The following is a 25,013-nucleotide window of genomic DNA, read 5'->3' as shown; positions in this document are numbered from 1 at the left end:
TTTTGCATGACACTATTTTGATGAAATAAAGCCTACTGTTGCCCCAAACTTCATGCAAAAACCCCACGACAATTCGTTGAGCAGTTTTGGAGATTAGCGTGTTCAAACAGACAGACAATTTTTTTAACCTTTAATTGTTAATATGCGGCCCGACAGAGCCCCAGCACATTTAGTTTCGCTAAATTTATATGAACATAGTTGCCTACAACACTGTCTGCCGTCTAGTAATCCTCTATCACATCTGTTTACTTCCGGTCATCAGTTTTTCATTCTTGTGTTGTTCATTTTCTTGTCTTGCTCCTTGTTGCTGGGGTTTGACAAGTATTTAGTGGTTGAGCAGTACCTAGACGTCCAGGTTAACACTTCTGTTACAAGACAGCGCTGGACAAGTAGGTATAAATTCGTATACTAATGCTTTCCTGTCAGTTTGAAGCTTTTGAATTTGGAACTCTCATTAAATGATTTTATTTTTGTAACAGATGATGGAGGAAGTCGCTTCCAGTTGCTTCACTGAGGTGGTTTCAGACGAAGATGCCTCTCTAGAAGGATTGTCTTCTGATTCCGTGTCAGAATTCTCTATCGAGCCTGAGCATAATATCACTTGCAGTCTGGTGATTCAGATGGTGCAGATTCAGACCTGTCTAATTTTTTCATAGATAAAGAGAAGAGTACAAAATGGGGGAAGGTTCCTGCCAATCAGAGTGTCAAAGATAGAAGGGGAAATATCATAACTCATCTTCCTGGAGTAAAGGGATCGGCAAAGACTTACAAATCTCCTAAAGTCCGTTTCTCTGGGTTAACAGATACCACACTTATTAGTGCTATTACAGTCAGTACAAACATAAAAATTGATAAAGACAAGGAAAAGAAATATAATGACACCGCTGCCTATTTGACTCATGATGCTGAAGTAAAAGGCTTCAGTGGACTTCTGATTTTAGCAGGATCCATTCGCTCGGGTCATCGAAACTTGCCCGACTTGTGGAATACAGAGAAATGGGATTTCAAGTTTTTTCAACAACAATCGCTTTGAACTGTTTCCAGTTTCTTCTGGGTTACGTGCAGTTCGATGACATAATCACGCCTTCACAACGTAAACAAGCCAAACTGCAACCGGTTCGATTTATATCTGAACATTTCATACACAACATCAAATCCAAAAACTTACATTCTGAATATTTGACAGTTAATGAGCAATTTGTTCCATTCAGAGGTCGCTGTAGCTTTCCACAGTATTTGTCATGAAAACCGGCCATATATGGTCTCAAAGTGTTCTCTCTAACAGATGCGAAAACTTGGTACACTATTTCCATGGAGATTTACTTTGTACATCAACATGATGGCCCATACAAATTGCCCCCTCTGCAGCTGATGTGTTTATGAGACTGGTAGAACCACTGAGTGGCAGAAGTAGGATTATAACTGGAGATAACTGGTTTTCTAGTTCAAAATGGTTCAAATGGCTCTGAGCACTATGGGACTTAACATCTGTGGTCATCAGTCCCCTAGAACTTAGAACTACTTAAACCTAACTAACCTAAGGACACCACACACACCCATGCCCGAGGCAGGATTCGAACCTGCGACCGTAGCAATCGCGCGGTTCCGGACTGAGCGCCTAGAACCGCTAGACCACCGCGGCCGGCTGGTTTTCTAGTATTCCTCTTGTCCATAACGGCCTTGCCGCAGTGGTAACACCTGTTCCCGTCAGATCACCGAAGTTAAGCGCTGTCAGGCTGGGCTAGCACTTAGATGGGTGATCATCCAGTCGGCCGAGTGCTGTTGGCAAGCGGGGTGCAGTCAGCCCTTGTGAGGCAAATTGAGAAGTAGTGGCTCTGGTCTCGTAAACTGACATACGGCCGTGAGAGCGGCGTGCTGACCTCACTCCCCTCCATATCCGCATCCAGTGACGCCTGTGGGCTGAAGATGACACGGCAGCCGCTCGGTACCGTTGGGCCTTCCGAGGCCTGTTCGGACAGAGTTCTTGCCCAAAGATTGTTAGGGGAAAACCTGACGCTGAAGAAGAACAAGCCGGAGGTTCCTCCCCAATTTGTGGCTAAGAAGAGGGATGTGAAATCCACAATGTTTGGCTTTCACTTCACTCAGCTGTGGGAATACAAATGTACTATTAATTTGTTCTGTGCACCTTGAAGATACGTCAATGGACCCTACCTTCTGTGAAAACAAGACACAAATAACCATATTATACAATAAAACGATACAAAAGGGGGTGCTGACGTAGTGGGTAAGTTGCGTGCCACATACTCAACTGCAAGGAAGTGCAGTAGATGGCCTCTGACGATATTCTTTCGCATAACTGACCTAGCTGGAATCAACAGCCTTGCAGTTTTTAAAAGCAATAACCCTGCAAAGAAAATTGCAAGGAAGGATTTTCTTTGGGAAATTGAATTCGGCTTGGTGCAAGACCTGCTAAATAAGACAACAATAATGGGTCGCTTACCCAGAGAAACTTGCCAAAGGAGAGTAAAAATGAGTGGATCAAAAGCTGCCGTCGATGACAAACCAGCAAAACAAGAAGTTCCAGCTGCGAAAAGGAGGCGCATCATCTGTCCTGGGAATAACGGTGTAAGAACTCGATTTACAGAGGAAAACATATGTGAATGAAACATTTGCTTACAGGCTGTGATCAGTGTCTGAATGAATGTTAATTGTAATGAGTCATCAGAAGATAACTGTCGAATCACTGACTGTTCAGTTTATATTGTGTAAACGTAACTATAGGTAGTATCTGTTTACTGACGTAATCAAATGCATTATTTCTTAAAATAAGTATTAACCGATTCAGTTTCATAATTTATAGGTTGCTTCTACAATATTTTGCATTAAATAACCTAGTTATTCAAATTATACGTATCTATCAAACATTAACACATCATACGGATTCACTGGATTCCAAGTTACCACTTGTGTAAAATAAGGCCACGTTAACAAAGGAAGATTAAAAACAGTCGTACTGTATTCTGCTACACTCCTCACATTATCCGCAGTCTGTTTTTGGCAAGTATTTTCAACATATAGACAGGACGGTTTTACTGTTTTATTACTGGTTTTGATGAAAATGTTGATTAATTAATATTGAATTACATTTTTTAATAAAAAGGACATCTTTTTATTTTTAGTACTGGTCGTATGAAAAATATACCAAAACTTGATCCAGACAAACTTTATTATATAAAAAACACCGTGCGAACAAGCCTTGAACACCCAGCTGTACTGACCGGCCGCCGTTTCATCATCTGCTCTTAGGCGCCACCGGATGCGGAGGGGCATCTGGTCAGTAGACCGCTCTCCCGGCCTTTGTCAGTTTTCGTGATCTGACCGGTGCTGCTACTTCTCAGTCAAGTAGCTCCTCAATTGGCCTCACAAGGGCTGAGTGCACCCCGTTCGCTAACAGCACTCGGCAGACCCGTACGGTGACCCATCCAAGTGCTAGCCAAGCCCGACAGCGCTTAACTTCGGTGGTCTGTGGGGAACCAGTGTTAACATTGCGGCAAGACCGTTGGCTACAGTATTACATCGTTACATAAATAAAGGAACGGCGAACGAGTAAAAATCGACAGGTCTCATAAAGGACCAGTTATTAGTGAACTAGTTACGAAAAATGAACGAGTTTGCTGAATACTTAATACACACTTTCAGCTCGATGTGCAATTCACGATCGCCCTCTGGCGGCGCGGTCCCGTACTGCGCCGGCAGTTTGGCAGCTGGCATATTTGCATATAATCTGGCAGACGGGCTGACGCACAGCGGCGTGTGTCGCTGGTGCATAGCGAGCCTTGATCCGCCGACCAAGGTCTTCCGCGCCTCGTCCCGCCGCTACGGTACGGGAGAAAGGATAGACTAAGAGTCAGTGCGCTAAGCTGCTTTGTTCCTGCGGATGGCCACAATAGCGATATTTCAAAAATTCAACAACTGTACAATACCGTGTACTCTTCGTTACTGTGTTTTTATTTAAATAAAGCACGAACTTTTTACAGGCTACAAAGGGCGCGCGTCAAGGAATTCATCTTCTGTACGTCTTAGTGCAAACAGGCACACTTCTAAAGCACCCTAACTAACATGCAGTTGGAACGGATCAGAAGTACCATTACGATTGCGTTTCAAAGTATTACGATGACATTAATCAAATTACAAATGTATTTCTAGCAAATGAATACTACAGATAAAGAACATTGTCTAAGGTACTATACATGCTTACGGACCATCTGAGATAATAGATTCGATGGGAATAAAGTTTTTAAATCCGATCTAGCACACTGCAAAAGTGTATCAAGGTCTTATCGGGATTTTGTATTTTTTTTACATCATCATTTCTAACCCTATTTATCACTTTGATTTGAAAGGGCGAATACACCCAAAACAGGAACAAACAAGCATGGTTGACACATTCAAACATATAACTATTTTTAATTATTCATCAGCATTCATATTTCATTCATTTACCGTAATTTTATTTTGTATATTTTAGCTTGAAAAGAATAAGAAACAAGCTTTAATTTACGTTTATTGCGTACTTTGACACTTAGCACTTACGACTGAATAAATGAAATATTTCTTTCTTCGGCATTTTGAGTTAATGAAAAGGCAACCTCGAACTTCCGACAGTCTCATAAGAGCTTATAAAATGTCGTTGATAATTACGGAGTTCGGTAAGCAATTAGGTCATTTTACAAATGAGGCACTTGGGACTGCATAATGGTAAGCCGCTCACTGAGAAATATTGAGGTTTATATGCTTTTCGTACCTGCTGGAGAATGGCAGCCCACTGGTGCAGTAGTGAAACTAAAAGATGACGGCGTACAGATTTCCTCGGGCGACGATGACGTTGTAATGTGGATTGTCAGCCAAATCCATATATTATTATGCCATCATTACAGGTAAGCAGCAACAAAATTTATATCTGTGATATGCCGTATTATGCAGTAACATGTGACTATGTGGCTTACCATGAAAATGCAGTGCATGTGGTACTCTTAAATAATACTAATATTTAATGGAACAATGAACTATGGGGCAATATCTGAGACATTAATCTGGATCCCATTAATCATAAACGATTGTTATACTTGCGATGCACATCATTAGGTGTCTGTTATAGGGGTGTCATTATGGCTTTCCATTATACAGCTGTTAAGTTACCGCACTGTACAGTGTAGTTTCATAAGTTCATGGGTTAGTAATTTTTGAATCTTTTTTTTCTCCTGTAAGGAGGAAGACTTACTCATTACACAACAAAGTTAAATTAGTAACGGTTGGACATTCTATTAACTTTTCAGAAGCTACAGTGTTCAAATTCTTGGTCCGAAATCTTGATTCAGTTTTCCTGAAGCATGATGTTCACGAGCCTCTCTGAAATTAATGTCAAGAAGCGTGACTAGCCTACACAGACATCATGGGTTATGAGCTTAACGTGGCCTATTCCTGTACAGCATAAGAAGCTGCTTCACATCACTGACCTGCTTCCCTATATCAGCGGTGCATCATAGACATTACTTATCCCTTTCTCAGTACAAACCAGTACAGCAGGTTGATGAACCTGAATTAACTGATGACAGTATTTTAGATTACGCTGAGAGCGACGTGAACTGCGATCAGTGAAGGCAATTGTTGGCACTGAATTTTTGATGATATACAATGACAAGCTACAAGATTACTTGTATTCTTTGTACATTATATTGTTTTTCGCTACGTGCAGTAGTTAAAAAGGTTTGACTTGAAGTTACAAGAATACCTTAATATACGGAGTACTTTATAATACTCTAATGTCTATCACCTGATTTAGGAAATTTTTTGAACATTCATCTGTCTCTTCTATAAAATTTACTTAATGTGGTTCACCATTATGTAGCCCCAAGCGCTTCAAATATATTACTCTAAATTTAGTTCATTTTAAAAGTCACGACTGACAAGCATCATAGCACTGTTTAAGTAATCTGGACACAGCAGCTTGGAGCCAGTCTGCCTTCAGCACGTAAGTGACATGTACGATCAAAAGATGATTACATGCTCAATGGTAGTACTATAATTCACTAAGCAGCCATATTTGACTGCCATGCCTAGAGATTGTTGAAGGCAGTGTCAAGTATACGCAATTAAAAACAGTAATAGTAAATTCGTACTTGCTATTCCCAATGAAAACCCCCTTTAAACTAACGAAGAAATACGTTCTGTAAAAAAAAAACACCTGCAGTCTTGGGATGAACTTGAGACGTCTTGTGAAATTTCTTGACAACTGTCAAGTACAAATTGTTGGTATTGTAAGCATGAACACTTCACATCGATAATCTCTTACCTTCAGCACAAACTGTATTTTTATATTTTTGGATACGAGAGTGAATAAAAATGTAATGCGTCTTGTGCCATAAAAATTTTTATAATGAACTTATAACAGTGGAATTAGTATTCATTATTTCCTGAATTGTGCTCTACAGAACTTCAACTTAGTCCTCATGCATTTGTACTCCCTAAACGAGGAAATCATTTTCCTGCCGTACTCTGTCCAATGGCATTATCCCCATGCACGGAGCAAATGTGTCAGAAGACAACATGTAAACTGTAATAGCAATAGTGAACCACAAATAAAAAATGACAATCGATAAATAAACACGCAGCAATCGGAATACCAACATGCGAAACAAAAATGCTACGAACTTATGCACCAACCTAATTTATTGGTCAATAATAGTAACGCATCATACGCTCGCTATTGCCGGCCGGTGTGGCCGTACGGTTCTAGGCGCTTCAGTCCGGAACCGCGTGACCGCTACGGTCGCAGGTTCGAATCCTGCCTCGGGCATGGATGTGTGTGATGTCCTTAGGTTAGTTAGGTTTAAGTAGTTCTAAGTTCTAGGGGACTGATGACCATAGATGTTAAGTCCCATAGTGCTCAGAGCCATTTGAACGCTCGCTATTCCATTAAAATCACTGAGCCTATTAGTAATTAACTAGTGTTTTCAATTAAAACTTAGTATTCACCGACACTGAAATATCTGAGATACAACAACAAGGAGCATACTAAATTTCTAAAATGCTCTAACTTTCTCAAAATGTAATTTCTAAGCAGAAGAGTGCGGAAAAGTCAAAAGACCACGCTTACCATCATCGACATGTTTGCGTTACAGAGTCCTTCAGAGTATAACACTGCTCCAGACCAGAGTATAACAGCGGAACTTTCGGATATTTTCCTTCAGTTGCACTACGAAATTTTGTTTCTTGTCAAATTAGATGATTCTAGATCAACGGGTTTGGCCGAGCGGTTCTAGGCACTTCAGTCTGGAACCGCGCGACCGCTACGGTCGCAGGTTCGAATCCTGCGTTGGGCATGGATGTGTGTGATGTCCTTAGGTTAGTTAGGTTTAAGTAGTTCTAAGTCCTAAGGGACTGATGACCTCAGATGTTAAGTCCCATAGTGCTCAGAGCCATTTGAGCCATTTTTTATAGATCAACGGAAGAGCCCTATCGGTTTTGATGAGTAAGTTTGCGAGTATCAAAATATGTTACATAACTGTCCATGTCTTTGATAAAATTGATTTAGCAGCTTACATTTATTATACCATCAAGCAACTGTAGACGTTAGTATGTGATATGAATTTCAACTTGATACGTCTACCCGACGCTGAAAAAGGGGTTTTAAGTATTTTTAACACTCGGACAGATAGATAGACGGATAACAAAATGACCCTACTATAAGGGTTCCGATTTTATTGACTGAGGCACAGAACCCTAAAAAATGGCTCTGAGCACTATGGGACTTAACATATGTGGTCATCAGTCCCCTAGAACTTAGAACTACTTAAACCTAACCAACCTAAGGACATCACACACGTCCATGCCGAGGATTCGAACCTGCGACCGTAGCGGTCACGCGGTTCCAGACTGAAGCGCCTAGAACCACACGGCCACACCAGCCGGCACAGAACCCTAAAACGTATCAGAAAAAACACCACTGTTTTGAATACTTCATAATAACATCGTATGTTACAAACCCGTAGCAGTACTGTCTCCCCGTCTCTTGTTTACAAGGTATTGGTTTACAGAAAATTTCTTTTACAACTCTTTCACCTGTTTCTTCGAATCTCTGTCGGACATTTTATTTCACGAGAACGCAAAGAATCCGTAATAACCTCAATAAGCATAAACCGAAGATACTGAATGAAATATCTGCCTGAAAATAACGAAAAAAAACATTACATTAAAGGAAAAGTCTGTTAACAGGTCGTGTTCGAGGAAAATCGGTTTGATGTTCCGATGCTTGATAATTACGTAATTCGAATCACGCATGGAAACTGAAACTTTAGCTTGCCGCTGAATGTAATATTCGTGGTATAGTTGGATACAGTACAAGGAGACCGGTGACAAAAGAGCACATTGCATGTGTCATGTGAGCTCGCGCCGATGATAATGAACGCGGTGCACCAGCAGCGGCAGGCGCGGTTTATTGGGTTTCTGGCTCACGAGCTGTAGAGCAGTAGGTGAAGGTCTGCGGGCACTGCGATCCGCCTGCAGATCCCTCGTCGCCCAGACCCACTTCGCCAACGACCGCCAACTCTGCACACATCCCCCCTCGCCACGCGGTTACATCACTCCGCGAATCAACGCTTGTCCAAGAAATAAGTATTAGCGGCTGTGGGCGGCGTAAATCGTAACGCGACGAGAAAAAACAAACAGCAGGAACCGCTAACAAAAATATTTGGGAAGTAGGCCTCCGGTAACACCATTAATGGGTCGGAGAATGTACGGTTTACAAAATGAGAGCTGGTAGCCTCAGAGACATTAGGAGAAGGAAAAATATAACTATCGGTTGCTGACTTCAAGAATACCATTTTAAAGGTCTGTGCAGAGAGAGAGAGAGAGAGAGAGAGAGAGAGAGAGAGAGAGAGAGAGAGAGAGGGGGGGGGGGAGGGAGTGGGAGAGAGGGGGTGGTGAGAGAGATAGCGAGAGTCCTCACATCTGCCTCTTCTGTGTCCATTCCATTCTGGTACTATTTTAACCCAGCGTGAATGAGGTGAGAAACTGTTACACCAGCTATGAGGTGGATATGAGATACCCGAAACTCTGATGACGAATTTTTGACACTATAATCGTGTATTAAATGTTGTTTTACTTGGGATATTAATAATGGTGCCTATTAAACAAGATAAGTGAGTAAAATAATATGTTTAAGATGTAAAACCTTTTTTTTTTCCTTGTGAAATAATGAAGTGTCCATATTTTCTCAGAAAAAGTACAAGTTTCAGAAGTGTAATATTTTTTCATACAAAATTCTAACACAATTAAAATTCCCTTGATTAATTAACATAATGATATTATCTTCTAATACCTTTTACACCTGGAGAACTGGTAATAATATTCTCTGAACGAATACGAACACTTTGCCTAGAACAATCCTTCATCGATTTTGTACCATCTTTGGACGTATAAAACATCCCACGTACCTCAGGTCACTGACTAGGAGATGCTAACGCAGATTTTGGCTCTTCCAAATCATACAAAATGCCCTCTTGCTCCGAATCACTTTCTTCACATTTTTTGAGAAACTTTGCAATCTCTTCTTCGCCCTCGGAGTCACAGGATCTAGCATTTGAACAGTTTTCTAAAACGACTTCTAGCAGTTCTTGTAGCCGACGCTCATTTTCGTCATAAGGCATCTTGAGAAATATAAAATCTAAAAATATATCAAAGAATACTATAAATAACTATATCTCATAAACTTTCTGAATGCTCAAAACTGTAACAGCGACTACGAGGTCGGGTGTGACGTAGCCTAGCCATCTGCCACCTTTGTACACGTGTATCTCCTTCTGGCGCTGGCGCAACAGTAAACTCAACATTGAATCTTGCCCCTCTCTCCCTTACCTCCAGCTACTTTGACAGCAAGATTTGTGTGACAACAATGACACTCAATAATCAGTGCTTCAAAACACCTCGGGTATAACATACCCGACCTCACTCACGCCGGGTTAAAACTGCTGCTATTCGCTGAGCCTTCTCGATTCTGACAAATATTGGTACATTCCTGTCTGTACATTCTCACTGTTTGTTGGAGACAGAAAAAAAACACACACACAAATTCATAAAGCAACCAGTTTACTGTAACTAAATATTTCTCTGCCACTGACAACCCTCGCTTAACGTCTAACGATGTTTTACATGTCCAATCTGACTTAAATCACATTTAGATTACGCTGTGGGAATTTCCTCCTCAGAGGACACTGCCTTACAGTAGCACTGTCCGTGCGGGCGAGGTGGTTTGCGTGCTCTGGATCCTGAGGGCTATGCCGGCGGTAGCGTAGCTACCAGAAGGGTCACCCATGCCGGATTGGCCGAGGGGAAGGAGCCAAACGAAGTGTGTCCCACAACGGCCAACTGGTCCTTTTCACCTATCCCAAGCCTGTCCTTACCCTGTCCTTTTCCTGCCATCTCAAATCATAATTAAGGGTAGGGGGGGACTCTTAGGCGTAGGGAAGCCAGCCGCCCTAGGGGAGTAAACCCTTAAAAGAAAATCGGGCAAGTCTGGAGGCTCTTAGGTGGCAGGCCCACCATCAGATTAGGGAGCTGTGGGCCAATCACCGGCACTCCCAAAAACAAATGATTAAAGAAACAGCAGAAAAGAACAGCCGGACGGATTCAAATATGACGACCTTTGGAATGAAAAGGACAGCAAAAATAGGTTTATGGAATATTAGAACATTTAGAGAAGCCAGCGGACTGAAACAGATTACAAAGGAGATGACGAGTTACAGGTTGGTTCAAATGGTTCAAATGGCTCTGAGCACTATGGGACTCAACTGCTGAGGTCATTAGTCCCCTAGAACTTAGAACTAGTTAAACCTAACTAACCTAAGGACATCACAAACATCCATGCCCGAGGCAGGATTCGAACCTGCGACCGTAGCGGTCTTGCTACAGGTTGGACATTCTCGGACTTAGTGAGGTGAGATGGCTAAATTTTGGAGAAATCCAAATACAAGATGGATACAACATTTTATGCTCGGGTCCCACTGGAGAGGATGCACAGCACAGAAATGGAGCTGGACTTCTGTTAACCAAAGGAGCGAAAAAGAGCCTTGTGGAATGGAAACCGATTTCAGAAAGACTACTGACAGCACGTTTTAAGACAAACATTCAAATGTCACAGTCATCCAATGCTATGCTCCTACGGAAACCTCAGATACTGAACAGAAAAAAAAAGAGTTTTACCTCTCCTTAAGTGACACCATTAAAAGTACCAGTAAGACAAACATGTTGATTATTGTGGGAGACATAAATGCAGAAGTCGGAAAGAACAATGAAGGCCTAGAGCATATAAAGGGAGTCCATGGTATCGGAGAAATGAATGAAAATGAGGATACGTTTTCAAATTTCTGTGCCAGTCACGATTGGTGATTGGAGGTACATTATTCCCACACAAGAATTGCCATAATGTTACATGGGTATCCCCTGGTCACAGAACGGAAAACCAAATTGATCATATAGCACTAAGCAAAAGATTTAAAAGGTCGCTGATGAACGTGAGAAATAAAGGCGGGGCTGATGTTGTCAGTGATCACAACCTTATTGTTGTAAATTTTAGACTAAAAATCATGGCTACAAATAGGAAGTTCGAACAACGGAACAAAAACTATGATGTGGGAAAACTCAGAAATACAGCAAAACAAGACGCTTTCTATATTGAGCAAAGGAACCGCTACGAGGCACTCCAAGAAGCACAGGAAAATTATGAAAATAGCGTTGATGATATATGGACTCAGATTAAGGACGTCTATTGCAATTTGAGCAAACAGGTCCTTAGCTTTAAAAACCATTTGAAGAAAGATTGGATGTCTGAGCGTACATGGAATTTGATCAGCTGTAGGAAGGAGATTAATGCAAAAGTAAATATGAGTAAAACAAGGCAGCAGAAAACTCTAATGCAAGCTGAGTATGCAGCTACTGACTCTCAAATGAAGAGGAGTGTGAGGAATGATAAGAGAAAGTGGATGGATGAGCAAGCTCTGAGAGCAGAGGCAGCTGCAGCAAGGGGTGATGCAAAAGAACTGTACCGCATCACTAAAATGTTGTCCAAAAAAGGTTTCAACAAGAACAGGCCTGTGAAAAGCAAGGAGGGTCGTCTGCTGACGACAGAAAAAGACCAACTTAGGAGAAGGAGAAACATTTTTCTGAAGTCTTAAACAGAGAGCAACCTGAAGAGAGGGTGAGACAATGGAATTTTCCAGATGCCAATGACAGAATCAGTGTAAACACACCAACTAAGACTGAAATTAAAATAGCTCTCAAAAGGCTCCAGGAATGGAATAATATTGCACCTGGGGTGCTAAGAGCAGACATTGACACCACCGTAAATCTACTGCATTCATTCTTTGAGAAGATATGGTCAGAAGAGAAAATACCAAAGGATTAGAAAGAAGGGGTGATTATTAAGTTGCCAAAGAAAGGGGATACTACCAACTGTAATAACTGGCGAGGCATCACCCTCCTATCGGTACCAAGTAAAGTACTCTGTATATTGATGCTAAATCGGATCAAGGACTCAGTCGAGGCACGACTGAGAAAAGAGCAAGCTGGGTTTAGAGAGCACAGAAGTTGTGTCGATCTCATCAACACACTGCGTATAATACTTGAGCAGAGTGCAGAATGGCAGAACATACTCTACCTTACATTTATTGATTTTGAAAAGGCATTTGACTCTCTTAATAGGAGAGTTACGTGGCATACCTTTGAAGAATATGGAATACCATCAAAGATAATAAATATTATTAAAACCATGTATGATGGATATGAATGTAGGGTGCTACACAATGGGAAACTTACTGAATCTATCCAAACAAATGCTGGGGTGAGGCAGGGATGTATTCTGTCATCTAGCTTGTTCTTGTTGGTACTGGTCAGCGTAATGAAAAGAGTTGTTGATGGTAGGAGAAGAGGTATTCAGTGGGGAATGCAAGACAGGCTTGAAGGCCTTGACTTTGCTGACAATATCTGTCTGCCCTCGCAAAGATTGCGTGACATGGAAGAAAAGTTGAAAGGACTGAAAGAGGACGCAGAAATTGCAGGACTTAAAATAAATGTTAAGAAAACTAAAGAAATGAGAATGCGATCTGAAAAAGAAGCGAAGCTAACAGTGTATGGAAAGGAATTGGAACAAGTAGACTCCTTTGTATATCTAGGAAGTGCCGTCTGTAAAGATGGAGGGGCCGAGGAGGATGTAAAGAGTCGGATACGGAAGGCAAGTGGAGCCTTTGTACAACTGCACTTTGTCTGCGTAATAAGAACATCTCGAGGCGAACCAAGCTGCGCTTGTTCAATAGCAACGTAAAGTCAGTCCTCATGTATAACTGCGAAACATGGAAGTCTTCGGAAAATTATAAATGTGAGGTGGCCAGATGTTATATCAAATGACGAAATGTGGGAGATGACAAACCAGCGACCAATCCGTGAACAAATAAAGGAAAGAAAATGGAAGTGGATTGGTCACACAATACTCAAACAACAACGAGCTGTTGAAAATGCAGCACTGGATTGGAACCCACAAGGAACACGTAGACGTGGCCGCCCGAAAAAGGCATGAAAAATAACGGTGGAAGAAGACCTGAAAGCTGGTAAAACATGGAGTGAAGTGAAATGTTTGGCTGCAAACAAAGCCAGATGGAAGGTCTTTACTGCTGCCCTATGATCCAACAGGAACAACAGGAAATAAGTCAAGTCTGCGAATTTGTCGGAAATGATATATTCATCTTAAATACTTCCAATCTGAATACACCATTACTCCTTCATAACAACTTGCGATGAGTGGACATAAAAACACCAGCCGCGAGGAAAACTGACGACATTTCGAGCCTGAAGCAAGATGTAGCTCATAAGAGGTGGACTACATGCAGATGCGTAGTCGTAAACTCAACAACTGAGGTAAGCTACGAAAATCTTAAAGTTTGTAACCACACCTAGTGTTTCAAAGAACAAAACATTCTTTCCTGACGTTTATACCATCGTACAGGCTCCGGCGTTTCTCATCATTTAGCAAATTTATTTTATTTAACTTTGTAGCGGTACGCCCTTCCTCTCGCCACATCTTTCGCTAACCTGAGGGAGGGAAGTAGTGTGCGACATCTGTCTATGAATCGTGTATAGTTTGTTCTGTGTTACTATATTTAACTGTCTGTGAACCATGTACGCATTGTTCTGTGTGTTATCATGTTTCAACTGTGTGTGCTTATGTATCGTATTTTATGACGCGCACATTGAGGGAAAACCCAGCATTTGCCTAAATGAGCGTAAAAAACATCCTACACTCACACTCAGCACAGCCGCCGTACCAGTCCAGCGGTTGTTAAACCGCTGGGAGGACTCGATTCGAATCAGGCTCATAGCACCGTCTCGGAAGATAGCGCTTGTGTCTTAAGCTATACGAGGAAGTCTTCCAACGAATAGTACTGAACAACAGAAAACCTGTTTCATCGTCTCTCTCTTCTTTTTTTAATGTTTCTACAACTTCTTTCAGAGACGGTCTTGCTTTGTGACATTAGTTGAAACTACTTCGAGAGCCCGGTTGCTGCTGATTTCCTTATCCGATACCTCAATAACTTCTTTTCTGGAGAAGAATTAACTGGGATATGGAACAGGGATGATCTACATTATTTAAGACAAATATAGATGTCAGACGGAATGGGGCATTGGATTAAATTCAGTGGCTACAAGTGAAAGTGTGGCGGACCGGGACGCGAACCCCGCATTTCCTGTTTTACGCGAGCGGTCGCCTTAACAGCTTCGGTTATCCGGACACGCTTTCCGTCCAACCCAAATTCTCAACTTGTCGCACACTACACATGTAGCGTCCACCGTCCACTGTTCTCACTGCTCCTGTTTTACCTGATTCCCACAAGAGTTCGTGCATAGTGTGCGTCCGCAATGAAGCTATCATTACCGTCAAAGCGCATACATATCGGAAATGTCCGTCGGCACAGACACCACTCATATAATAATGATCGATATTGTCACTTGTGAACTGACAAGCGACTTAAATTCACTTCTATATTTCGCAAGCCACCTTGTATGTGGTGCAACTTCTTAGACTATTATCAGTTCCTTCGTTTCTTGCACCATTTCAGAACGGGGCGCGGGAAGAACGACTGTCTAAAAGTCTCAGTGTATACTCGAATTTGACTGACATGGTCCTACCTTGCAGATTTCGTTGCTAACTGACGATAGGTCGCAGTAGCGAAGAGTGGCTAGATGAGCGGCAGGACGGACATACGGCCGGGCCTCGGGATTAACAGAGCCCCGTAAGGTAGGGTCAAGTGCAGGGCTACTACAGACATGCCACACGGCCATGGTTCTCGCTTTGGTTCCCGACCAGGAGCTGTCTGCAGCGGCAGACGGACTCCATCAACGTGCGCAAGGGCGGTCACATCGGACAGCTGTCAGCGTGCGGTTACTTCGTTTTCAACGACACGAGCAGAAGCGTTGAATCTCTTCGTTGTGGGTAGAAAAAGGCAACTGGGCAGGAAATTTTACCATAGTTCCCGTTCTTCGAAAAGCCGTTCTTACACTCACTCGAGCTCAGTAGTTATCCCGAAAAAGAAAATGACTACATTTGAATTGAAGATGGCGTAGTGAGATACCAGCCTCAAAAGTTTCGACAGTCGTAACCAAATTGTAGAAAAAAAAGTGCTACTAACAAGACAAATACAATAATGTGCTAACCAGGCTGTATCTACCACGTATCAATAAATTGCTCTTTTTATCCGTTTTCGTTACCCCCAATGAATATAGCACATATGTTTCCTCCAACTCAAACAGCCAAAAGAGCTTCGCTCAAGAACTTCAATCACAACCGTCATACGCCTATACTACAGTTCCATTGACACTTCGCGTTACGAATAATGACTAAATAAAGGAAACCTAAAACAGTTTATCTCTCTCCGATCACAAACATTGTGTCTTAGGACACAGCAGAAATCTCTGTATATAAAGGGAAATGTCCTGACTGACTGACTCATCATAGTCCATACCAAAGTGCTAAATACGGAAACTTTATATTTGGAGAGGATGTTGGTCTTATACTGCAGGCATCGTTTAAGAAGGAATTTTCCGAATTACACACCTAAAGTGGTGAAAATAGAGGATGAAAATTTTTAAGGCAGTATTTCGTTATGTTAAAACATTTTTAAAGCTATATGTATGCAAATTGGTATTACATATCTTGATTAGAAACAAATAAATGTGTTCGGGGGGCGAAAATTTCTACAGAAATATCATCATAACAACTCAAAAGGCAGGTTTAAGAAAAACCTCCGACTATAGCTATCAGAATCGCTCTTTGGTCCGAAGTACATTCGGAAAAGACTATGCTTTTATGGCCTTAATGAACGTGATTAGTTTAGAAAGTGTTGCAGTTTGTGAACAACATAAAAATTCCATTAAAGGAAAAAATCTGTGCAGGCCACAAGAGTCTAAGCGATAGAAGCAGCGGGCGCAAGCTAGTATCTTCTAATGCTTGCAGTTGGCCGAATGAAATCTGACGAATTGCGACATTAACTTAGCACTTACAACTTGGTTTCTGAGGACAGAGCAGCGTAACAGGTAAATAAGGGCAGCGGAAAAGCCAGAGAAGAAGTCCTAACACTGCTCTAGCGTGTAAAAAGCAGTAAAACAGCTAAACTGTTGGGGACTGCAAAAGATGGAGTACGTGGCAAACGTTAACGCGTTTGTCACCTCGGCTATGGAGGCTGCTACATTTAAAAAGAGCAGTATTACGACGTTGCTGACTGTGGTCACCTACCACTCATGTTAAGAGTCTAGGCGTAATTTCCCATATATCAGTTTAAAATAATTTTTCGGATTGCAGGAAAAAGGAATTTCTAAGAAGGGTCTATAGACAATTTTTTAATATGGTAAACTGATAATATTTCAGCTACCAGCACTGGCAACTTTGCGTCACACCAAAAGACGAAAAATCACGTCACCGGCTATTTTCACAGACGGCAGAGAGTATTTGACGCGTTCAGCGCGGATGATGATCGTTCTGGGATTTTGTGAAAAGGCTAACTTCGCGATAATTGTTAACTGCTACCTCCTCCACTGACTTCTTTAAGAGTACACATTCACGATTTTAACAATACCCGCGACATTATCCACCTTGCACTAGTCAATAAACACAAATAACGAGATGCCTTTAGAATAGTTCCGAAGGACCTTAAACATCGTACCACATAGTCGACAACTAGTCAAGAAGCGACCACACGAAGTACCTCGGCAGATATGTGGCTGGCTAGAGGAATAATTGACTAACGGAACACAGCGAGTAATACTAGAAGGCGAATGTTCCAGAGAAACGAAGGTAACATTGAGAGCGCCCCACGAAAACAGAATAGAACATAAACGGCTCATCCGATAGGTTGAACACCAGTTTAATACTGTTCGCTGACGATGTCGTTGTCTGCAGGAAAATATCGTAGCTGGGCGATAGTAAAGAAATGAAGAAAGACTTGGACAAAAATTTTAGTTCCTTTACTGAATGGTAGCTCTCTTTAACTGTCGATAAACGTAAGATAATGCTTACAATAAAGGGTAAGAACGGTGTAGTATCTGATTATAAGATTAGCATTGAACGCCTGACGTATGCCACAACGTAAAAGTATTTAAGAGAAATAACATAAAAGCCATGTGGAATGCGAGCGATCAGCGCATAAAATCAGTATAAGAAAAAGCGAATGGAAGACTCAGTTATGTTGGAAGGGTTCTAAAAATATAGAAGTAAATAAAATGAAAAAGGCTTTAAAGTAAATCGCACAAATTATGCTAGTTTGATCAATTGTAGGATCGTGTTCAGGAGTTTCGACTACTCTTCAAGTAGCCATGACTATACACATCCAACTAATTCAGAGACGAGCTGTTCGGACACAAAAAGGTCGGTTTAGACTATATGAGAGTGTAACAGAGATGTGGGGGTGCTTTAGCGGGAAACCTTGTAAGAAAGGTGAAGCAGCGCTCGCGAAAGCCCGCAGCTACATCTGTTCCTACTTCGACATCTATGCACCGCAAGCAACCGTACTTCTCCCCGTTCCTGTTCCAGTCGCGAATGGTTCCCGGTAAGAACGACTGCTAGTACGCCTCTGTGTGAGCTCGACTCTGTCTAATTTTAAGTTCATGGTCTTTTCACGATATTTACGTAGAAGGAAGCAGTATAGTGATTAGCTCTTCTAGGAATGTACGCTTTTCGAATCTTAACAGTAAATCGCCCCGCGATATATACAGCCTCTCTTGCAGCGTCTGCCACTTAAGTTGGTTGAGCATTTCCGTGGCGCTTTCGCGCTTACTAAATGAACCTGTAACGAAATCTGCTACTCTTCTTTGGATTTCACTGTTTCCTCTATCAATCATATCTGGTATGGATCCGTGAATGGCAAATAATAAACAAGGGCTGGTCGAACGAGAGTTTTATAAGCCGATTTCTTCGTTGGTGTACTACACTTCCTAAGGATTCTTCGACTGAATCTCAGTCTGGCATCAGCGATTAATTTAATGTGATCGTTCTGCTTTATCCCTAGATTACTAAACACTCGTAATATTTATGATTGCAACTGGTACCAATCGCGGTTCCCGTCAGTCTGTCAGTATAGTGCGTAAAATAGGAGATTTTATATTTATTTTGTATGTGACATACCACTGGAAATCTTACAAATGTAAATAAGTAGTACATAAAGTATAAACTATAACTTATTTTGAATAAAATATGGTAGAAAAATTTAGGGTGGTTTAGTAACAAAGTAACATCCCCCTCCTCTTTTTTAGTGTTCTACGGTTAAATCGCTGTGTACGCCTACTCCCCGACATTTTATGGATCTGATTGTTTCCAGTGATTGCTCTGCAATCACGTAATCATACAATAATGGGTCTTTGTGCTTGTTTATGCAAAATACATTATATGTCTTTTATGTTGAGGGTGAGGTCTTCATGCATTTCGCCACAGTTTTCTAGCATTGTGACTTCTGTGTACAACAGCATCATCCGCGAAAATCCTCATGGAACTTCTGTTGTTATCCATTAATCAAGGTGATTCTTACTAAAATTTAAGAACCCCCGAAGCGATGTAGATGACGATGAGACAACTAATTTAATATAAGACACGTGGGGACGCAAATGTCGGGAAGTATCCCAAAAGTGGATGACAAATGTCGAATATGTCACGTCCGCCGAAGACGCACCTCGCCGTAAATACAGCGGTTGGGCTTGGGTGTGATGGGATAACTGAGCGACGCAACACTTCCATTCGAGAAAAAGGTGCAAATTTCGAACACTTTTTGTAAATTTGACCTGTTGCAAACGTACAAGCTACAAAATTATTGTCCTCGTTATAACCAAGTAAAAGCTGTCCTTATTTCGTGTTCTTTCCTTTTGTGCACTCCTTTTTTGTTTACAGATTTTATTTAGTAAAGAAAACGTAGGTTGTCAGCCGAGTAGCGTCGTCATCTCGTAGCAACGTTTCGATGGAATGCGTCTCCATCATCTTCGCCTGAAGATGAAGGAGACGCATTCCATGGAAATGTTGCTACGAGACGACGACACTACTCGGCTGACAACCCGTAAAGACTTCAGATATGAAATTCGCCGAGAACGCCTGTACTCACATAAAACGTAGGTTGTCTACTGTTAACGACTTGGTGCGGAAGCTTATGCTCATTTACTTGTGACGCAATACAGTAATTTTTGTTGTACTGTACTTTGCAATAAAGCAGCGGATACCGTGAGACCGCCAAATAAAATAATAAATCTTACCTCAATATAAACGCATAATTGTCACAAGTAATGAAAAACATGCTGCCTGCCAGATGCAAGACTAGAACACTGAGCTCCACGCGCTAAAGCCGCGCACGTAGGTGCGGAGCCACACTGAGACGGATACTTAGGTTGGGATGATCAGGTGCGGCAGGCCGATAGGCTCAACCGCTATCCGTGCAGCGAGGTGCGTCACCTGGTGACGTCACATGTCCAACATTTGTCATCCACTTTTGAGGTATTTTCCGACATTTTCGACTCCGTGTGTCTTGCATTATATTACTTGTCTCAGGTTCACGTCACTTCAGAGGCTTTTAAACTTTCAATAAGAATCACCCTGTATACAAATTTAGATAACCTGTTTTCGAGGAAACTTTACTTTCAGAACAGAATATCTCGCGCAGTGATCACGAGAATAATATAAAATAGATTTCCCTCGTGCAGAGGCATGTGGTCACTTTCCGTCGCGCAATACGCGAATGGAATTAGGACGGAAAATCGATAATATTAGTACTATGTACCCTCCGCAATGTACTGCATGGAGATTAAATGGATAAATTTTCTTCTTTAGAATACTGTAGTCACTTGAGAGGAAAATTTGGCACACAGAAATACGGCAGTGTGTTCGGCCCTCGGCAGCATGTGGAGAGACTGCTGAGAGGAATCAGCCAGACGGCAGTCAGGCAGGCTGTCGGCGTAAGCGGCGAATGTTGGCGGCGGGCGTTGCGCAAGAGGCGGTGCGCGGCTGGGCACGCGAGCCGCAAGGCCGGCCGGCCTGCCTCCAGCGGCGCGCGGCACACTGCACTAGACCCACTGACACTCTTCCCGCCCCGCCCCGCCTCCCCGCCGCGGCACGGCACGGCACGGCACGACGGTGCTCACATTCTGCTAAATTAATTGCGCCCTACATATTTCTCAACCGCCTGCTTTAGTAACGGGCGAGCAGGAAAATTAACATCGCTTGCTCGCAAAGATTCGGTTCCCTACATACGAGAACTAATCTACAGTTAATCGTGATTGGCATCTAAGTAACGATTCAGGCGGATGAAAAAAGAAAGCTGTGCGAATATTTAGTCAAATGGTTCAAATGGCTTTGAGCACTGTGGGACTTAACATCTGAGGTCATCAGTCCCCTAGAACTTAGAACTACGCAAACCTAACTAACCTAAGCACATCACCCACATCCATGCCCGAGGCAGAATTCGAACCTGCGACCGTAGCAGCAGCGCGGTTCCGGACTGAAGCGCCTAGAACCGCTCGGCTACAGCGGCCGGCTATTTAGTCAGAACTTCATAATATTTCAAACTGATGCAAAGATTGGCGACTTGCCTAAAATGTGAAAAACATAAAACTGTCTTCAAAAAAACTAGTAGACCTCGCGCACTGAGGGTTACTTAAAAACTTAATTATATGCTGTATATAGGCAGTTCATCCATTCCAGGAATAGAGGATCTCCACGATTTTTGCCTGTTACAGACATTGGTAGTGGTACGATATCGGTCCCTGGGATTCCAAGACTTTCGAGGATGTTTTAATTTCAAGTTTCTTGTCGCATAACGAATGACAAAAGAAACATTCTTTTTGTGTGATTTAATTGAAAATTATTAATTTTCTGATTCTGTTCCTGTACCTGTACTGTGAAACAATTCTTCTTGCGAAATTTCATGATTCTAGACAAACGGTAAGTACCCTATTGGTTACGATGAGGGAGATTGCAAGAATCAAAATCTGTGACATAAATGGTCGTACCTTTTTGTTCCATTGACTTAGAACTTGCATTTATTACACCGTGAAGTCACTATAAACCTAAGCATGTGCAATAAATTTCAACCCGATACGCCCACCCGTTCCTGAGGAAAAGGTTTTTTAACAGACGGTTGGACAAACGAACGGACACGACATTTATCCATTGAGGATTCCGTTTTTACACAGCGAGGCACGGAACCTTAAAACATGCGGTATTCTGTGATTACAACATCAATGAGTCAAAAACGGAATCAGTTAACTTATATAAATATTTGAGTGCAAAAATATGTAGTTGTATGAAATGGAGTTACCACATTGGCCGAATCAGAAGTACTGCAGTGTCAGACTTCTGTCCGTTTATGGTGTACTAAGAAAATGCAATCAGTCTACATAGGATACAGCTTACAAAATATTCGTGCAATCCATTCTAGAATATCACTGAAGTGTGTTGGGCCCTTACCAGATACCACCAACAGGGATACCTAAACGTAGTCAAAGAAGGGCAGCACGAGTAGTCACTGGTTTCTTTGGCCCTTGGGAGAGCGTCAGGGGGATGCTTAAAAACAGCCAGGCGGATAAAAACATACGCCAACTATACAGCGAAAACTTACTTACAGAGGTTCAAGAAGTATGTTTCAGTGAGGAATCTAGAAACATACTACATTCCGCTACGTGTCGTTCATGTAAGGGCGCGAAGACAAATTTAGACTGATTACAGCTCGCACAGAGGTGTTTAAGCAATCATTATTTCCGCGCTCCGTACGCCGATGGAACGGGAAGAAGCCCTAATAACTGGTACAACGGGAAGTCTCCTTTGCCATTCACTGCACAGTCGTTTGTAATGTGCTGGTACAGATGCAGATGCACAACGCCAAGGGGTTGCTTTTAATAGGTCACAGCCGAGTTCCCTCTTAAAAGCACTTTAGCGAATTGTCTCTAATGTGACTATCCGATGAGATCTTACTCGAACCTCTTTCCTTTCTATGACAAATGATTCAAGACGGCATCCTATATTCAAGGTATAAATTCTGATAATCAGTTGTCAATAAACATACAGATAATCATCTAAGATCGTTAACAAATTGTTACTCGAACATTTCAGTAAAATTGGGTTTTTCCCTTGTACCGCTTGTGAATGCAATACATACAAAAGAAACATCTTTTGTGCAAGTAGGAGAATTAAATATACTTCGCAAGGTTATCAAAAGCGCAGATAATAAGTAACTACGACAATGAAGGCACAATAAATTATGTTGATCATTAATATTTCTCTAGCGCTGCCAACATCGCGGTTATACGAGACCTCACAAAAATATTCCCAGACAAAGATGATGAAATTTATCAGTAAAATCCTACTGAACGTTTCGTTTCCTCGCTGCCAGACTCCCTTACTCTCACATTCTTTTTCCTCAAGCAAACCAAATTAACTAGTCACATAGTCTTCCTACATTAGCTGCTCTACGGAGATACACTACTAGGAAGAATATTGTAACAATGTAAGACAGGAAAAGCAGTCCTTAGGGTTCAGTGTTGCATAAGTTTTCAAGTATGACAGCAAATACCACCAACCCTACCCCGTCACAAAGTGTCTGCTTCGTAACATCTGACCACTATGCAGATACACGGTGACTAGAGCATCCGGTTTTCGTCACGCATCACCTCTCTGTGCAAAACCAGAAAGCTCGCATCTCGGGATGTGCCACGAAACCAATCTTACAACTCATGCAAAAATTTACTTCCCTATCTTCTTCGTTTCCCGGGTTCTGGCAAAGTGCGAGAAAGTGAAAGATGCACAAGTAATAACACAGTTATGGTCTTAAAACATAACAAAGTTTCACTAATCACGTCACCGATCGGAATATTGTCAACCATCACAGAACATTTCGTTTATCCACTGTGTCAGGTAAGGAATATACGTATATCGTGCGTCTTGATCTCAACTACATATGATGTAGCTAGCATAAAAAGCACACGTTCGTTATCGGAAAATTTAGATATGACGTTCTTGTCTCCGCCCATTGATCCAACTTTACTTGGGCCACTCGAGACGCATTTCAAATTGATTCATACAAACTACCACCTATTCTTTGCGTCCTCATACGCGAAAACCACTACTCCGTTTTCAAAGAAACTGCTAAGGAGGCAAAATTGCAAACTGTAATAAAACGGAAAATAAAACCTTATTCTACAGGCGTATCCTTTATTATGGTTCAAGAACGCAATGCAATGATATTGGACATTCTCTAGGAATATCCGACACGCGATTGAAGTTTTGCAAAACTCTTTCTGAAGTTAGCTTACAAGTTTGCAGATTACAATCCGTACGTATTATGCATTTCGAGACAGGTTTAGTGTAGTTTAAGGAGATTTAGCCAGATATTACTGTCAAAATAACCGAATTGAGATACACAAGTTCTGACGCACAGATTTCATTCGAGACACCACGAATGTAACTTGCTTGTTTTCAGGATGTGTCTCTAAATATCGCCAATGTAATTTTTTGTTTCATTATTTACTGCCGGCCGAAGTGGCCGTGCGGTTCTAGGCGCTGCAGTCTGGAACCGCGAGACCGCCACGGTCGCAGGTTCGAATCCTGCCTCGGGCATGGATGCGTGTGATGTCCTTAGGTTAGTTAGGTTTAACTAGTTCTAAGTTCTAGGGGACTAATGACCTCAGCAGTTGAGTCCCATAGTGCTCACAGCCATTTGAACCATTTGAGCCATTATTTACTGTTTTGATTAACGACCTTGCTGTTTCGATGACTTCATCTCTTATCGAACTTGGACATTCGATTTTCGTTTAACTTCTTGGCCCACGTGTTGTATCAGTGAAATTTGTGATCTATTCTTAAAATATTTCCGAATTATAACTATTTGTATGTTGCGTATTTGCGTAAAAAGAGGGCTAAAACATGCAGCCTAAAACACCAGACGTCTTGGCCAGTGAGTCACATTAATCTGATTGAATTCCGTGGGAAGCGCTTGTACCAAGTGTATTTACTTTTATGCAAATGTTTTACATGCGCATATCTGAAATCTTTAAGGATTTTTGGAGGTAAAAGACACAGAAGTGATGTTAGACTAACCTTGCAGTAAGCCTGATGTGACCTCCGCCGCAGACGAAGATTCGCCATCCATGACGAAGAACCGGCCCCGTCCTGTGAATAAACCAGTAGTTAATTCGTGAACAACACATCCTTGCTATTTAGGGTAGAGAGCACTATTTAAAAGTCTGGTGGATTAAAGCATGCCGTAGCAATAGTACTCACATTTACTATCACAACGTTCGAATTCATACCTGACATCACTTTATAAACTAATACTGTGAGGAGATCGATACACATCTGCATCATTTTAGCTATAGTCATACACTGCCCTGATATGTTACAGCAAAAAACAATGTACCAAACTGCTTATGAAACAATAACACAAGAACTCTCTCCTTGTGATCGACAGTCTGTGGGATATGGTCTT

At 41.8% G+C, this 25,013-nt stretch overlaps 1 protein-coding gene across 1 annotated transcript in view; it reads right to left on the bottom strand.

Moving 5' to 3' along the window:
* Window positions 1–25,013, bottom strand: part of LOC126253284 (nuclear hormone receptor FTZ-F1) — a 1,090,123-nt gene that overhangs the window by 438,085 nt on the left and 627,025 nt on the right. Inside the window, exon 4 of the mRNA XM_049954520.1 lies at window positions 24,626–24,697. Within this exon, the coding sequence (XP_049810477.1) occupies window positions 24,626–24,697 (72 nt within the window). The remainder of the gene's footprint in view (window positions 1–24,625; window positions 24,698–25,013) is intronic.

Source organism: Schistocerca nitens, chromosome 1, assembly GCF_023898315.1.
Source record: "Schistocerca nitens isolate TAMUIC-IGC-003100 chromosome 1, iqSchNite1.1, whole genome shotgun sequence".
NCBI classification, from domain to species: Eukaryota; Metazoa; Arthropoda; class Insecta; order Orthoptera; family Acrididae; genus Schistocerca; species Schistocerca nitens.
This window is presented reverse-complemented; position numbering and strand designations above follow the sequence as displayed.